Here is a 17,318-nt window from a genome sequence, read left to right as displayed (position 1 = left end):
CTCCACTGTCGCTACAAGCATGCTTAGTGTGAGGGATTGAATTTGAGTCAATGAGTCGGTGAAATCAACTGGTTTTCCTTAGATAGAAAACTTTGAATCAATCTGACTGGATGATCTGGTGAACTGTAAAGTGCCTTGAGATGACGTGTTGTGAATTTGGCGCTATAGAAATAAACTGACATGAAATTGAATTGAAGTAGAAAGAACATCATTTAACCATAAACTGACCACAACCAGGTGCTCCTCACAAGATTTCTGACAGATCAGTAAAAAGAATGATCAGAAGAGTTGTGCAAAAGCCAAAAACAACTTGTGGAGAGCATCAGAAAGAACTGGAATTAGCAGGTATAACTGTTTCAAAGAAAACAATGAGTAATGCTCTCAATGGCGTGTATGCACGCTCACCACGCAACACTCCATTACTGAAAAAAAAAAGCGTGTTGAAGCTCGTTTAAAGTTTGTTGCACAACATTTAGAAAAGCCTGTGAAATACCCGGAGAATATAGTCTGGTCAGATAAGACCGAAATTGAACTGTTTGGATTCCATAATGCACACCATGTTTTGAAGTCAAATGGCAGTGCATGTCATCCAAAAAACACCATATCAATAGTGAAGTTTGGAGGTGGGAACATCATGGCGTTGGGCTGTTCCTCAGCATATGGTTCTTGCAAAGTTCAAATAATTATAGGAAGGAGAAATCCTTTCTACAACTCTGCTGCCATAAGCTAGGATGATGAAGATGAAATGTGGGTGAACATTTCAGCAAGACCATGACCCCAAACACGAAGCCAAGGAAGGTCTAAATTGGTTTTAGAGAAATAAAATAAAGCTGCTTGAATGGCCCAGCCAATCACCTGACTTGAATCCCATAGAAAATCTATGGAAAGAACTAAAGATCAGAGTTCATAGAAGATGCCCAAACGAAACCTTCAAGATTTGAAGACTTTTGAAGTTTGAAGTTTTAAAGTTTGTGAGGAAGGATGGGCCAAAATCAAACCTGAGCAATGCATGCGACTAATTTCTCCCATACTGGAAGCGTCTTGAAGCTGTCAACAAAGGCTATTGTAGAAAGTATTAAATACATTTCAGTCAGTGTGTTCAATACTCTTTCCCTGTGTCATTACACATAACTTAATTTCTGGACATCTATGATTTGATATCTTTATTTCTTTTATCTATAGAAATATTTACTGAGAAAAATGGTGGCATGTTCAAAACTTAGTTTACCTGTTTTACTAGCAATAAGTTGGCAACCAAGTTTGTTTCCGGATTGATTTAAAATAAATGTATATGCTTTTGAAAGTGCTCATTGCCTCTCTACACCGTATCTAACAGACCTGTTTCATCTCTCCCCCTGGGCCTCCTCCCGGTGGGACATGCCTGGAACACCTCACCAGGGAGACGTCCAGGAAGCATCCTAATCAGATGCCCGAGCCACCTCAACTGGCTCCTCACGCTGTGGAGGAGAGGCTCTACTCCTCCCCGGATGACTGAGCTCCTCACCCTATCTCTAAAGGAGAGCCCAGACACACTACAGAGAAAACTTATTTCAGCCGCTTGTATCCGGGACCTCATTGTTTCATCATACGTTCCTACCCTCATCATAGATGAGGGTTGGAACGTAGATCGGCCGGTAAATCGAGAGCTTTGCTTTTTGGCTTAGCTCTCTCTTCACCACGACAGACCGGTACAGTGCATGCTTCACAGCAGAGACTGCACCAAATCGCCTGTCGATCCCACGCTCCATCTTCCCCTCATTCGTGAACAAGACCCCAAGATACTTAAACTCCTCCACTATGGGGAGTACATCCTCCCCAACCTGGAGAAGGCACTCTACCCTTTTCCGGCTCAAGACCATGGTCTCAGACATCCCGGCCGCTTCACACTCTGCTGCGGACCGCTCTAGTGAGAGCTGTAGATCACGCCCTGATGAAGCCAACAGAACCAAATAATCTGTAAATAACAGAGATGCAATCCTAAGGACACCAAAACAGATTCCCTCAACACCTTGGCTGCGCCTAGAAATTCTATCCATAAAAGTTATGAACAGAATTGGTGACACTTAACTTTGGCGGAGTCCAACGACCAACCGGAAACGAGTCCGACTTACTGTCGGTAATGTGGACCAGGCTCTGACACTGGTCATACAGAGACCTAACTGCCCCTTTTAAAGAACCCGGTACTCCATACTCCCGGAGTACCCCCCACAGGACCCCCCGAGGGACACGGTTGAATGCCTTCTCCAGATCCACAAAACACATGTAGACTGGTTGGGCAAACTCCCATACACCCTCCAGAATCCTGATGAGGGTGTAGAGCTGATCCAGTGTTCCACGGCCAGGACAAAAACGACACTGCTCCTCCTGAATCCGAGATTCGACTAACCGACAGACCCTCCTTTCCAGAATCCCGGAATACACCTTAACAGGGAGGCTTAACAACTCTGTAGTTGTAACACACCCTCCCGCCCCCTTTTTTAAATATAGGGACCACCACCCCAGTCTGCCAGTCCAAGGGAACTGCCCCTGACGTCCATGCAATGTTGCAGAGCCACGTTAACCAACACAGCCCCACAACATCCAGAGCCCTAAGATACTCAGGGCGAATCTCATCCACCCCTAAAGCCTTGCCACCAAGGAGCTTTTTAACCACTTCAGTGACTTCAGCAACAGAGATGGGAGGACTCAAGCCGGAGCGCCCAGGCTCTGCTTCCTCAATGGAAGACGTGTTGGTGGGATTAAGGAGTTCTTTGAAGTACTCCACCCACTGACATACGATGTCCCGAATCGAGGTCAGCAGCACACCACCCCCACTATAAATAGTGTTGGTACTGCAGTGCTTCCCCCTCCTGATACGCCGGATTGAGTTTTTCAATAACTTTTTTTTTAGTTTTTTCTATTTATGAAGTCATTAAGCAAAGCATCTGTATGATAGCATGTACAGAGCAATGCATTTTTATAATAAATATCAAACTATTACCATAAATGATGATGAAAACATTGTTTTCAGCAAGGTTTGGATATTTATTATATTGCAAAATATCATGATACAGTCACAAAACATCATTCATCAGAACATATTACTATCAACTCCCACAGTTATGCACCAGTGGATCACTAGAGAGCTGTTGATAACACGTTGTGAATTGCAGTTTATAAATAAACTAAATTGAATTGAATACAGAGGATTCATGTTTTTTGCACAGAAGTCTAGATTCATGCATATCACCCATGTTAAGATGTTTATGTGATATAATGATCGCCAAATCTACAACAACTGCAATATGAAGTATAATCACAGGAGAATTTAGTTTTATCATCAGCTTTAAAAGTAGGTAAATGTAGTTTTAATTGGAGGGAATGCCTCCCACTTAACTTTTTGAGGGCTTGTCCAGGATAATTGCACTATGTTTGAGTGGCAAAAAACCTACCAAATAAAGTTATCCATGATGATTGGCGGGATATTAAACAACTTACCCAAAAAGATAAGAATGGTTATATATATATATATATACACACATACATATAATCCTTTTTTATTTTTTAAGTAACAGGGGGTGAGCATTTCTCACCGTCTCTGTAGAAGGACTCCTCCAATGGTTTTGGGTGCATCAATGTGAAGGGCAGCTCAACAAAGACGTCACTGAAAAACAGATCATACGTATTGCATTGTATTGCAGCTTAAAAACATTTTGTTCTGATTAAAACTAGATTAATTAAATTGATTTATTAAAGATATACATGTCTATAAAATTAAGAGAAATATGCATTTAGATGTTCAGATGACCTTCTGTAACATTAGGGTGTTTTCATCTGTGAGAGTGAAAGGTTACCTGGAAGCCAGATCTCCAAGAAGCCTGAAATCAATAAATATTTAACAGTTTTTAGAGGAGCAGCCTATCATTTCCAGCATTTTAAACACATGCAGTCGTTTCTCTCAAGGTCGTTTGTTATAAACATCATACTAATGCAGCATGTCACAGGTGTAACACATGTAATTTGTCACACCTAAATTTATTACTCTGTATGTATGAACTGGTTAAAAGTATAAATTCTTATTTATTAGGAATATGTATTTTTTACCTTGAGACGAAGAAAGAAACTGTATTCATACAAAATAACAATATAAGTTATAACAGAGGAAGTTTTAAGCTTTGCTATAAGTAAATTTTTCCATTTGGAAAAAAACATTTTTTACCATTACAAACAAATTTACTTTGGAATAAAGTAGTGACAAAAATTTTATATTGTATTTATCAAAGATGGGTCCAATTATATTTATTGACCACAGACACAGGGTATATTCTTCTTGATCACTTAGAATCGGCTCCATATGCTAAACTTCACTTAAAGACTACAATGCCTGCTCGTCATAAACATAATTTCTATTCTGAAACTGAGTAGAGTGCATTGTTGTTGTTGAAGTGGGACAAAATCTAATTATAAGTTTATCAACTGACATGGACATTTTACTTCTTCCAGTATACTTTGTGCAGCTGATTCTTTTTCTATGGAGGGCTTGAACATATTGGATATTTAAGTGATATCAAAAGTGATACATTTCTACTAAACAGATCAAGAACAGAAATTCCAAGGTTTTAGCCAAGGCTTTGGATCCTCAGTCCTTTTGTTATACATCGAAATATTTTTGTTTGGTCATTTTTACAGTTTCTACTGAAATAATTGAATAAAATTGTTTTTGTTATAGCTTGCAAATTAATACAACAGTAAAAATGTGACTATTAAACTTGCACAATTAGTGTGGTCTTTTCTCTGGAGTTCTTGTCTAATCAATCCTGTACTAATTTTTGGCGTCATATTAATACAGTTTATCATTCTACTATTTATAATGGATTTACAGAGGGCATAAAAGTAATGGGGATTTTTAGCTCAATAGCCTTTATTTGGTCTAAATAGCAAAATATTTCGCTTGAAGAGACCACTAATCGAAACTTACTATTTGACTTGCATCCACTGAGATTTGTGCATGATAATGCAATGATTGTAAATAATGTGTGAATCATTTTATGAAAATATGCAAAAATGTAAGACAAATGTCTTGTAAGACTTTCCAGCTTTGTGTTTCATTGGATTTTTTTCAAAAGTTTCATCTTTATTGTTTTTGTCTAATTCATTTCTGGGATGATTGCTGTCAGGTTTCCTCAACTTATTTGGAGTTTTGACCTGGAGAGTCAAAGTCTGCTGTACAATTCACAGTAGAAAACAGAGATGAAGACCTAAATCCTGACTCTGACCCAAAGACGGTTCAATTTAAATACCTACTGTCTAGAGGCTACTGATGAAAAATAGCATTTTAACTAATTTAAAAGCATCAACGATAGTGTTGATACCCACCCGCCTCGCGACACAACAAGCTTCACTTTGACTTTGTAGGACACGATGATGCCAAGAATCTCCTTGTTGGCTCCTTCTCTCAGGCTTCATAGGAAAGGAAAGAAATTGTCAGACATCAACATCATCTTTAACTAAAAAATAAGTCATTACAAGTGTGACAGGACCCACAGAGTGCTGGATGCCAGATTGGTGTCTTCATGCTTCAGCTTTCCATCCAGAGCAAGACCACGTTTTTCCCGATTGTTGGCCAGGAACGGAGTGAGAGTAAACACCTTGCAGAAAGTTGAGCTGGGAGCCACAACATCACTGATGATGAAAGGACAATTTTCAGGTTATATATAAATGATTCAACAGCTTTAGATGTTCCTTTCAGGTTAATTGAAAGTTCAGCATGTGCATAGGCCAAGTGTAGTTGTAAGATAATCATCTTACAGTATGGGGGAACACAAGGAAATGCTGAATGTATGCAGGATCATCAGGCACATTTTAACAGCTTGTGGAAGACAGCAGGGTCCATTTTAAAGGGAGTGGGTTCCTTTGCCTTTTTTAATGATTTATATCATCATACTGAATCCACACCTCTGTCCTGCTATTATTTAATACTCTAAAACAATCCATTTTTATAATCATTAACCGTTTATTCTTTCACTCTAGAAAAATATTTTCAAATAGAATATTTAAAAAATGATTTTAAAAAATGCTAAAATTTAAATCAATTTCAAATTCAATATATATTACAAACTTAAAACTTTCCTTTTACCTAATATTTCTATGTATTGGTTCTGGTCCCTGTTTGAATTAATTCTTGACAGTACAGTAGATATTATTATTCATAATATATTTCCTTAAAATATAAGAAATATATAGAAAACTACTTTCAATCATTAGTAGTCAAATCAGGTCGGAAACATCCCCTGATATGTATGAACTGATGCACAGTCAACATAAAGAAGCACCATTTCATATCCAAGGATGAAATTTCTCAAATTACTGCAGTAGAAAAACACAAAGGGGAAACAAAGATAATGATACAATGGTGCTGGTGGAGGAAAATGCTCTCAAGATGAAACAAGTAATAACAGGTTTAAAATAACCTTCCTTACAAAAAATCTCCATAGATAAAAAGAGTGAAGCAAGGAATGTAGATTAAGCTCTTGTTTTGACTACGTTTAGTTGGTTCTGGTGTTGCCATCAACATAAGTAAATCTGTTTACCATAGCGAGATGAATCTAAAAGCTGAAGTGTTTCAGGCATCAGTTTCCTCTAAAACTATAGGTTATGGTGAATCTGTTTCTCTCTTTCTGCTCACTAGTTCGACCCTATATTATAGATTCAACTCAGCTTCATAATACAGTAACTGTCATAGAGACCATCCATCTTGAAATTAAAATAACTTTGATTAGAGCAATCACCAAATCTTTAGTATCTTCATGAGCATTTGATGTTAATTCATCTGTACACAGTGACTAAATATTCCTGAAAACTAGGCCCTAATTTATCCATCCATCCATCCATCCATCCATCCATCCATCCATCCATCCATCCATCCATCCATCCATCCATCCTGATCAGATTCCCTGGGGCACATTAACTGAGCTCATATCTCATAACTGTTAAATGACAGAATGTAGTCAGATCAATAAACTGAGAGCTTCTCACTTCACTTCAGATCTTTATTCACTATATCCCACCAGAGCAGCATAAAATTCACTGAAGATAAACTCATGAACTTATTCCCTTGCAAACCCATTACTCCCTATCTTCATATTACATTTTTTTTCTTTCAAATTGGCATTAAATATGACATATGAAGCCTCAGGAAGATTCCTACTCGAACAATGTCTCCGGTATGAAATATTTTGCATGAAGACGGATTGTTTGATGCTTAGATTCTTGTTACTGTTTATTTCTGATTAAAACAGTGATGTTGCAGGCTCCCGCTGCTCACATATATGGTGGGAATCACCATAGTAACTAGTCACTGAAGGATTTCGTAGTCTTTAGTTACCATGGTGAGTTTCTGATTACTTACAGAGCAAAGGAGTTAGATGGAGGCAGTTACTCCATTGGCTCCTAATTAAACATTTCAGTTCTTCCACCCTGACATTATATTAAACATATACGTTACATCTTTGTTTTGCTAACCTAATATAGTTAATAACAGCATGGTACCAGAAGGAAGTGATCAGTTTTTAATGCAGCAATTGGCAGGTTTTTTTTGGTTGTTTGTTTGTTTGTGCTTGCTTGACTTAGCACTGAGGAATTACTTATGGAGAGAAAATTTGTTCAGAAATCTTTGAGGTAAGAAGAAAGTTTTAGTTTGTTTAGAGTGTGGTGAATGAAAGAGGCTCACTCAGACTCTTCGACGGCTACTGGACATTTGTACTGTGCCGTGTTGAACAAGCAGATGTCTGCGAACTGCCGCACTGCAGAAACAGAAACAAGAATTAGATGAACCCACATGGTGGCTGCAAAAATCATTGGCTCAGTCCAAATACAGCAAATTATAGCCTTTAGCTTATTCCTCCACCTTAAATGGGGCAAACTTGAAGAACTCTAGTATAGGTAGAACTACTGTGTTGAATCACCATTGTGTAATGGAAATGCACATTTACCTAAATTCAATTCAAAAAATGTATTTTATAATCCCAAAGGGAAATTAAGTATTCTAATAAAGTAATTTGCTCTGACTGATGATTCCAGACGAGATCGTACACTCCACAGCAAATAATGGATTTAACAGCATCTCGCTGCAAACACTGTAGGACCAAACCCCTTATAAGAAGTACAGACTGCTCTATCCTTTTTTGTAGAGAATCTCACAGTTGCTTCCATAGTGGAGTCTCTTGTCCAGGCGAACACCAAGCTATTTAAACTCCTACACCAACACAGTTTCTTCTACAATAATGTTAATAGCATTTGACTTGGTACTTTTTCTTCTGAAATCTACAGTCATCTCAATCTTTTTTTTATATGGATCAGGTTTTTTTTTCCAACACTGAGGACTGTCTTTTACAGGAAGTCAGCAGTGTACAGAATAAAATGAATGGAGAGAGAAATGTCCCTGCGGTGCTACTGTGTTGCTGAAAACTTGATCTTGACCCTTCAGTCTTACAGACTGTGGTTTGTCAGTATTCAGGTGATTGTTGATGCTTTCCCCTGAGTCTTCTGGAGTTTTGATTGTGTTAAAAGCACTGGAGATTTCAAGGGATGTTATCCTAACTGTACTTTCTGCCTTGTCAAAATGGCAGTGGATTTTTTTAAGGCAGGTGTATTATAGCGTTTCAACTTCATGCCAATAAGCAAATTGCAGGGGGTCTTGACAGCTGCTTCTTTGCTTGCTGGGGTGAACCACACGAGTCTCTCTAGGATCTTCATTATGTGTGATGTCTGGGCTACAAGTCTACAGTGAGAGGACTGTTTAAGCCGGGCATACACTGTGTGATATTTCCAATGGTTGCACCCAGCTACAGCTCAAATTGTGCAATGAAATCGCATGTTTAAAAATTCACAGCTCACGATGCATGTTCTGACACTGTGCGGCCTGATGCTCTGATGCGATCTTACAACGGCCATCCGAATTTCAAACATGTTTGATTTTCTCCCGACCTCATGGTTCCTGATCGGGAGGCGGTCGTGAGAGGCTAATCTTCCCTTGTTACCCCCTGTATACTACACGACACACAATGAAGCTCAAACTCAGCCTGACTAGAGAACTGGCCCGAAAAGGGCAAAAAAATCATACAGTGTATGCCCGGTTACCTAGGGATATTTGGTACTGGAACAAGGCAGGAGGTCTTCCACATAAATAGAATTGTCTCTTGGTTCAGGTTAAGGTTGAAGAGGTGTTGTAGAATCCCACAGACTGTCTCTGCACCAGATGGATCTATGACTTATTGTGATTAACCCTCTCCAGTTCCCTTTTCACTTGACTTCATGAGACAGGCAGTTCAAACGCGTGTGGAGCAGCACTATTTTCTGATTTGGTTGAGAACAACTGCATAGAAGCAGGAACATCCATGGCAGAGTTGAAAGATGAAACATTGTAAGAGGGTGTAACAGGGAAAATTTGGTTCAAGGGACAGTGGGATGTTTGTTTGACGTGGGCAGGAGAAAGATATTGTACTTCTTCCTGAACTGCCATTCCCTCCTTACTTGCAGCACTATTCATACAGCACTTATAATGGCAACCCCTGACACATTTCTGTTTTGGCTTGAGAGTCCTAAAGAATTTGCTGTATTTGGATTGAGTCATATAAAACAGCTGGGAGACTTACCTGCGATTTTCATCTTCTTCACTGTCTTATTGGTGTTGTTGGTGACATGAACATTGACACTGATGGGCTCCCCGTGGTAATAAATCTGAGACAAAACACACATAGAACAGCAGAACTTTTTATTAACAACATTTGGACTGTCCAGTTTGGGAAGGAAAACTGTTGTGGATCAAAAGTCTATGACGTAACAAGCCCCCCTGCCAAGGTCATACCCTTTAAAACCACTGGACAACCCTTTTCTTGCCCATTATACCCAGGGTTGCCGTCTGAAAGGGAGAAACACCTTCTTTAGCTGAAGCTGTGACAGGTGCTCACATTCCTCTGGAAAGTTGTGTTTCATATTTAAAACCTTGGGCAATGTGTTAGAATATATATCTGCATGTGTTTTTATCTGAACGAGGCTCCTCAATTTTAAATGCTTATGGTTTCATGTCATAAGAGTCTGAACAGAATGCTGTTTCACAAAGTGTGAGTGTGAATCAGTGTGCTCGGCACTGTGCGTGTCTGAGCAATCAGCGCTGAGTGGCTTCCCTCTCTTTCTCTTTTATCTAATCTTTGTCCACTTTGTCCAAAGAGTTGATGTGAAAAGGTTTGAGTGACTAGCTTCAGGCCACCTCACTTTCGGCTACATGTAGGCTTGGAGGCGACCATCTTTCTACAAGCATTTTATGAAACTTTGTTCTAGTGATGGCCACAAGTTAGCTGGGGTGCCCGCCTTGCGGCTTGGCCTCTTGCTGCAGTCAGAACCAGTCCATGTTGCATCCAGTGCTGCTATGTTTAATGCATTGTGATTATTGTTCATTGTTCACTGTAAAAACGAATTAAGTTTTATTCATTTCCACCTAAAAGCTGTGCATCAGTTTTTTTTTCCTTTTTTTTTGCTGTTATTTCTAAAAGGACATTCCTAAATGCAATCGATCCATTACGCCATAAAACCTGGACCTCTTCAGAGACTCTTTCAACTGACACCTTTTATTTACCTTGTGTTAATTAATTGAACAGCTATCATGTTCATATACTTTGTTAAACTGAGTGATGCTTTAATAAATTGTGAAGTTCAACAGAACAGATTGATGAGTTCCTTCCTTAACTCATCTCTCTATTTCCTTATCCGCCCCTTTGGGAGCAGAGCTTTCCCTCGCCAATCCCCCCAAACTCTGGAATTCTCTCCCATCTGACTTCCATAACATTGATAATCAGCATCTGTTTAATCCAAACTCAAAACACACCTTTTCAAGACAGCTTTATCTTTCTGATTTTAAACTTTTATTTAAGATGTTTTACTTTTTTATTGTTGATTTTTTTTTTGTAAATTGACTGTTTTGAAAGGCGCTTCTAAATAAAATATATAATAATAATAATAATAATAATAATAATAATAATAATAATTATTATTATTATTATTATTATTATTATAATTATAATTATAATTATAATAATAATTATAATTATAATTATAATTATAATAATAATTATAATTATAATTATAATTATAATAATGCTTTAATGAATATTAACTGTTGTGATTTTTTATAACAGTGATCGATTGAAAAAAAAAACAGTTAATTTTTTTATTGGTTGATGTTTATTGACTCTGCTAAAAACCATAGTCCAAATTATTAAATTTAATGGTGGAGGAGACAAAAGAGGAGTTTTTTACAGCCAGTCCAGGATAATCTTACTAGTAAGATGACTAATGAACCTTTATGAGTAAGTATATTGTAGTTATAATCATTTAAATAAATTATTTGGTTTTACCATTGATTTGAATGACATACTAATAAACTAGAACTTCTAGTTCAAGTTATTTATTCATTTCTATTCAAATATTCATAATCTGCTGGTAAAATTGCACGAACCAACATAAGTTTTCTTTCTGGACAAACTGAACATTTAGAACCTTGAAGGTTTACAGTTAACCTGCCATAAATCAGATTGATAGGTGTAGTTTTATTTGAATTCTATACAGTATGAATCTGAAAAGCCTCCAGTTGAAAGTGTTCACAAAAGCGATGGACATTCAGAACAATTTTTCAAGTTGAATGGGCAAGTCATCAAGTGGCACCTCCCATGTTGAGGTTTTAGCCAATCACAGCAGCAAAATCAGCTGCGATATATGACACACTTGATTCCTTTTACTACTAGCAGAGTAAACTGATTGATCAAACTCTCACCAAATCTGTTCACAGATTTGGTGAGAGTTTGATTTATTTGGTGAACAGATTTCTATTTTCTGTCTGTGTGTTTGTGTTCTGTGTTTGTCTCCCTTCCTCCACCAGGAGGCACCTGGTTCTGGTCCGCCTCCTCACACACCTGCTGATGGTTTCCTTGTTAATGGAGTGTTCTTAAGCTGCTGACTGCCACTACCTCGACGCAAGAGTGTTTGCCAGTTTTGGGTGCTCTAGCCAAGCTGAGTTTTGCTGAGTCAAACTGAGTCCTTGTCAACCTGAGTTTCAACATTGTTTTTGTCTTTGCCTCTCGGCAGGAAGTCATCCTGCAAACTGGATTTTTCTGACCTTCTCTTCCTGGATGGATCAACAGAGCTTCAAGCTGAGTTGGGGTTGCAAACTGGAGATTTGGACCCACTTTCCCCAAGAGATCGTTTGAGCTTCACACTGAGAAAGGGATTCGTCTCCACTACGACCCGTTCAAGTACCGCAGGAAATCTGAGTGGCAGTCAGCTTCTCCGTTCACCTACAAACAACTGCATTCTGGGTAAACCCTGTTCCACCGTCCAACGAATCAGACAAACACTGGAACAACAGCATACAGACTGGAGTCAAAGATTCAACAACTTCTCTGGATATGTGAGTCAGCAACCAGAACCTCTTCTCCAAGATCACAAATCAAATTTCCCACTGAGCCTGAACTACTCGCTGTGTCTTCCCCTCACTTTTCAGTTCCGGTTGAGCAGTGTTCAGAGCACTACTTCTCTCTGCATTATCTCTTCAATAAAACCTGTTAAACCTTTTCTCCTGGTCTCCCTGTTTGGTCTTCAGCATTTGGGTCTGAACTTTAGTAAAATCATGACATTTTCAGAAAGGAAACAAAGTTATTCCAGCTAAAACCAGTGCAGCATGTCCTTCCATGTCACTGCATCCTATGATCCTACTGGCTTCTCGCAAAATGTATTGAATCCCACAAAAATTCATCCTCCTTGCAAGGTAAGGGTGCCTCTAATAAACATACAAACTTTATATAAAATGTTTTCCTGGATGGAAGCCTGTGTTCCAACTCTGGCTCAAATTTGTCAAAGCAAAGCTAAAAGAACATAAGTGTAGCCTAAAAATCCATCACATTTGAAGGCAGTTTTTACCTCCTTATCCAGTGAGGCTTCCAGGTGCAGAGGTTTATCCGACATCAGGAACTGTCTGGTGGTCTCGGCTGTTGGCTGAGGACCGGGTTTCTCTGGAGCATACTGCACCTTCCTGATCACCAGGCGCACTGAATTCCTGAAACAGCGAGACCTTACAATCGGCTTGCAGGATATGTAAATATCTGAAATCTAAGCAGTATCTACTGTATACCCAGATCAAAGCAGTCAGGAATCCTTATTTCTCCCTCACTGGGGATTATAGTGCAGCTCACTGAGTTTTACCTTTTGTGGATCTTCTCCTCAATATTCTCTGCACAGAAAGCTTTCACCTCAAAGTCCACTCCGCAGGCCTGAGGGCAGGAACATGATCATAAGTTGGTATGAATTGGAGTCTTTCAGAAATGACAGAAGACAGAAGATCCAACATAAGTGAAGATACCTTCCCTGTGTCTTCCGGTCCCGGCTGCAGGGTGACGGAGCATGGCAGGTTCAGAGGGATCTATAAGTATATCAGTTAAAAATGTAAAGGTCACTTAGAATAGGCTTGTGCTTTTCTGCAAGAATGCTGAACTACTGTTATATTTTATGGTGACTGCAAACAAACCAATATAAAGGATTATTTTTTGGACGTGAGACTTTGAGCCAGATTTCACATGCTTACATTTTTTGCTGCCTTGTTTTCAGCTGGTGCAGGAGTGTGTGTTACTATTACGGAAAGACATAAATGTGGGGAAGAAAGAAACAATTTTGTCCACTACAATATCATTTTTTTTTTTAGTTTAAGCAAGATTCTGGCTGGCTAAATCTAAAAGCAGTTTGTGAACAAACACTAAATATCAACACTGAAACTGGACTAACATGGAAAAGAGGAATTCATGACAAAATTTTCACTAAAATCAATTTACATTTTAGTCAGAGGACTATAGGCTTACACTTATTTATATGATGTCCAAATTGACAATTTCTAAATATCATTTTTAATTAAGATATGTTTAATGAAAGTATAATAATAATAATTGAACATCATTGATCCCACAATGGAGAGAATCTGGCTCATGACGAATCCCCTTTGGGGAGCGGTGAGCTGCCACTCTGCAGTACAGTCTGGGTTTAAGGGTCTTGCTCAGGGACCCAGAGAGCAGGCTGTACAGATCCAACCAGGTACTTGCAACCTTCTCAGAGCACAAGCACACTGCTCTATCCACTAGGCCACCACACATAATGTGTATGATGAAAAAATTGACAATTTACTTAATATTTGCGTTAACTTTATTAGCAATCCCCTCCCATTCTCTTTCACCGGTTTATTAATGGAAACAGTGTTTCTTTTCTTTTTATTTGTTGTCGGAATTCCTGATAGTCTTCCAGCAGAAGTTGCAGTAGGAAAATATGGTACAGGTTCACGTTTCACCACGGTTTTTTCATTGTTCTCAGTGATTAACTGCATGGTCTAATGCAGTCTAATGCATGGTCTAATGCTCACATCAACACTGAGTTAAACCTGTCATGCATTAGTCACAGTAAGCAAATAAGGTGTCCTTTTGTTGAAACCCAGTCATATTGTGCCTAGGTTGAGTCAAAATAGGGCCCCTCTGGACAGTTAAACCTGGATACAATTTCGGGCTGGGTGTATTTCATTCAGAGCTACAAATATTTTCCCTAGGCAGTCTAAACAGGTTATTAAGCCGTGCATCATCATCATCATCTTTTAACAGCAGGGCAGTATTATCTTTGGAAATGTGATACCACTGGAGATTTCCTCTAGCAGTGCAATAGCTGCTTCAGTACCGCAAACAATGAGGATGTGTGACTCTTTTGATTTTATGTCCACAAAATAATCTCCACACCAGACCTATTAGGGTCACTTTTTCATTTTTAATGAGAATGAAAGCATCCATTATCCTCCTCAGCACCATTTTCAATTACATGTGAAGAATACAGGGAAAGATTGTAAGTTGATATCTGAATATCTTTTCTCCAGTTTCTTTAGGGCGTGCCACATTAATGTATCAATCTGTAGGTTGTTTGGTTTCATTCTTTATGAACAAAACCTTTTAAAAGAGCTAAATGGAGTCACTTTCCGTGTTCTTAACTAGGTTTTATTACTAGTTAGTTTATATAGTTTAGTATTGTTAATAGTTTGTTATTGTTGATAAAAAAATTTTTGCCAAGTGCCGCAATAACTCATGTCAAGTCAAGATTTTGCTTAGATTTTTTTACTTTTTTGCATTCTTGTGCTGAACATTGTAATCCAGGGTTTGCTGTGCCTACTGTACACCCGTTTTTAGGGCGACTTATTCAAAACCAGATTGGAGATTTATTAAAAACAACAAAGTCAAGAATCAAAAGCCTTAGACTCTTCTGCTTTCTTTGCTTAGATTCCAACAGGGTAAATAAAGTACTTTCGTTTAGCTACATTAGTTAAAAGCAAGAAAGAAAAATACTACTGAATACAGAAGCCTTAAATACCCAAGCTCCATTTGATATCAGAGATCTGATTGTTCCTTATGTTCCTAACAGAGCACTTCGCTCTCAATCTGCAGGTTTACTAGTGGTTCCCAGAATTTCTAAAAGTAGAATGGGAGGCAGATCTTTTAGTTATCAGGCTCCTCTCCTGTGGAACCAACTACCAGTTTTAGTCTGTGAGGCAGACACCCTGTCTACCTTTAAGGCTAGGCTTAAAACTTTCCTGTTTGATAAAGCTTATAGTTAGAGTGGCTCAGGTTATCCTGAGCTATCTCTATAGTTATGCTGCTATAGGCTTAGACTTCTGGAGGACATAGGGACCCCTATGTCATCATTCTGCTTCATTCTATCTCTATTCTCCCACTCTGCAGAATCTGTTAGTTCAATCTCTAACGTTCTGCTCTCTCTGCTTTTTCTCATAGTAGCTTCATCTGGTCTGTTCCTCCATCCTGGAGAGAAACATCAGCTGTGCTGCTGCCATCAACACCTTTGTTTATAGATGTTGGAGACCGGCCTTTTTTTTTCACTGTAGTCCTGTTTCTCTGACTGTGACTGGCTGGATCTGCTCTCTTCATCCTCTGACATGGGAGCTGGCTCAGAGCTTGTCTGCCTGGCTGCGTGTTTCCTGGACGGGGTCGGCTTTTGCAGCTGCTTTTTTTATCTCTGCTTCTGTCACCTTGAACCCCAGTCGGCCTCAGCAGATGGCCGCTCACACTGAGCCTGGTTCTGCTGGAGGTTTCTTCCTGTTTAAAGAGAGTTTTTCCTCTCCACTGTCGCTACAAGCATGCTTAGAGTGAGGGATTGCCTCCGTGTCAATAAGTCAATGCAATCAACTGGTTTTCCTTAGATAGAAAACTGTGAATCTATTTGACTGTATGATCTGGTGAACTGTGAAGTGCCTTGAGATAAATAAACTGAATCGAACTGAATTGAATTAAAGAGTCAAGTTACAGTTTAGTCTCCATACCTCAAAGGTGAACGGGTAGGCGTGTTCTCCCAGTTTTTTAATCAGGCGTTCTTGAAGACGAGTCAGACTCTTCTTCTCCTCAGGTACTGGAGGAAATGCCTGGATATTCGCCACAAACAGGTCCTTCCTAAACGTTAATCCAAGGACGTCCAAATCCTCCCGACCATATCGGAATGCACAGGTCAGAGTGACAAACACTGATAGAAAACAGAAATCAATTCATGTTAGAGTACTAATGTTCCCTGAAGCTAAAGCTGCTGACTTCGGATTCAGGCATGCTACTTTTCATTCTTTAAAATTTTCAGCATCTCCAGGAGTCTTCCCTGAGGTACACCACTAAATTACACAACAGACCGCTGCCTCAACTAGAATACTAGAAATCCATTTGTTAGGATTCTTACCTTTCCTCTCTTTCAGGTATTCTGGGTCGATCAAAACAACACCGTCTGTAAGAAGACATGAACAGAGAGTGAACAAAGCCTGATGGATGGGTCTAAAACATAACTTAAAGTAAAACCTCCTCTCACCAACAGGCTCTACAAGGTCCACATGGTCCACAAAGTCTCTCTTTCCCAGGTAGACTGTGAGCTGTTGGACAAACACAACAGAATCAGACTCAGAATCAGATTCTTTAAAAAAAAAAAGTCTTTGCTTGGCAGATCTCTTTTTGGGTGGGGGGGGGGGGGTGGCAATGGTAATTCTAATTCATTACTAATTAATTATTGGTAATTACCTTCACACTTGCACACTAAGTCAATCTTCCTGGAATAAGTGCATTTTCCATTGTCTGATTTGAAAATTCATCAGTGGAATAAGATTTTATAAAATTAACTCCTACGCTGCATGACACCAAAATATTTTAATTCAAGGGTAGGAATACACATTTGTTTGGCAGATAATCTGATTAACCTGCTCAAATTATGACAAATACACTTTT

General features: G+C 38.9%; 1 protein-coding gene across 1 annotated transcript in view; it reads right to left on the bottom strand.

Moving 5' to 3' along the window:
* The window catches only part of arrb1 (arrestin, beta 1), a 57,497-nt gene that overhangs the window by 7,809 nt on the left and 32,370 nt on the right, over positions 1–17,318 (bottom strand). Inside the window, exons 3-14 of the mRNA XM_015392951.1 lie at positions 16,909–16,969; positions 16,783–16,827; positions 16,382–16,578; positions 13,388–13,447; positions 13,231–13,298; positions 12,949–13,084; positions 9,633–9,717; positions 7,709–7,781; positions 5,524–5,661; positions 5,356–5,439; positions 3,834–3,857; positions 3,573–3,643 (exon numbers count right to left, since the gene is read on the bottom strand). Coding sequence (XP_015248437.1) covers positions 3,573–3,643; positions 3,834–3,857; positions 5,356–5,439; positions 5,524–5,661; positions 7,709–7,781; positions 9,633–9,717; positions 12,949–13,084; positions 13,231–13,298; positions 13,388–13,447; positions 16,382–16,578; positions 16,783–16,827; positions 16,909–16,969 — 1,042 coding nt within the window. The remainder of the gene's footprint in view (positions 1–3,572; positions 3,644–3,833; positions 3,858–5,355; positions 5,440–5,523; positions 5,662–7,708; positions 7,782–9,632; positions 9,718–12,948; positions 13,085–13,230; positions 13,299–13,387; positions 13,448–16,381; positions 16,579–16,782; positions 16,828–16,908; positions 16,970–17,318) is intronic.

This window comes from Cyprinodon variegatus, unplaced genomic scaffold, assembly GCF_000732505.1.
Source record: "Cyprinodon variegatus isolate N-32 unplaced genomic scaffold, C_variegatus-1.0 Scaffold617, whole genome shotgun sequence".
NCBI classification, from domain to species: domain Eukaryota; kingdom Metazoa; phylum Chordata; class Actinopteri; order Cyprinodontiformes; family Cyprinodontidae; genus Cyprinodon; species Cyprinodon variegatus.
Note: the sequence above shows the minus strand (reverse complement) of the source record. Positions and strands in the feature narration are given on the sequence as shown.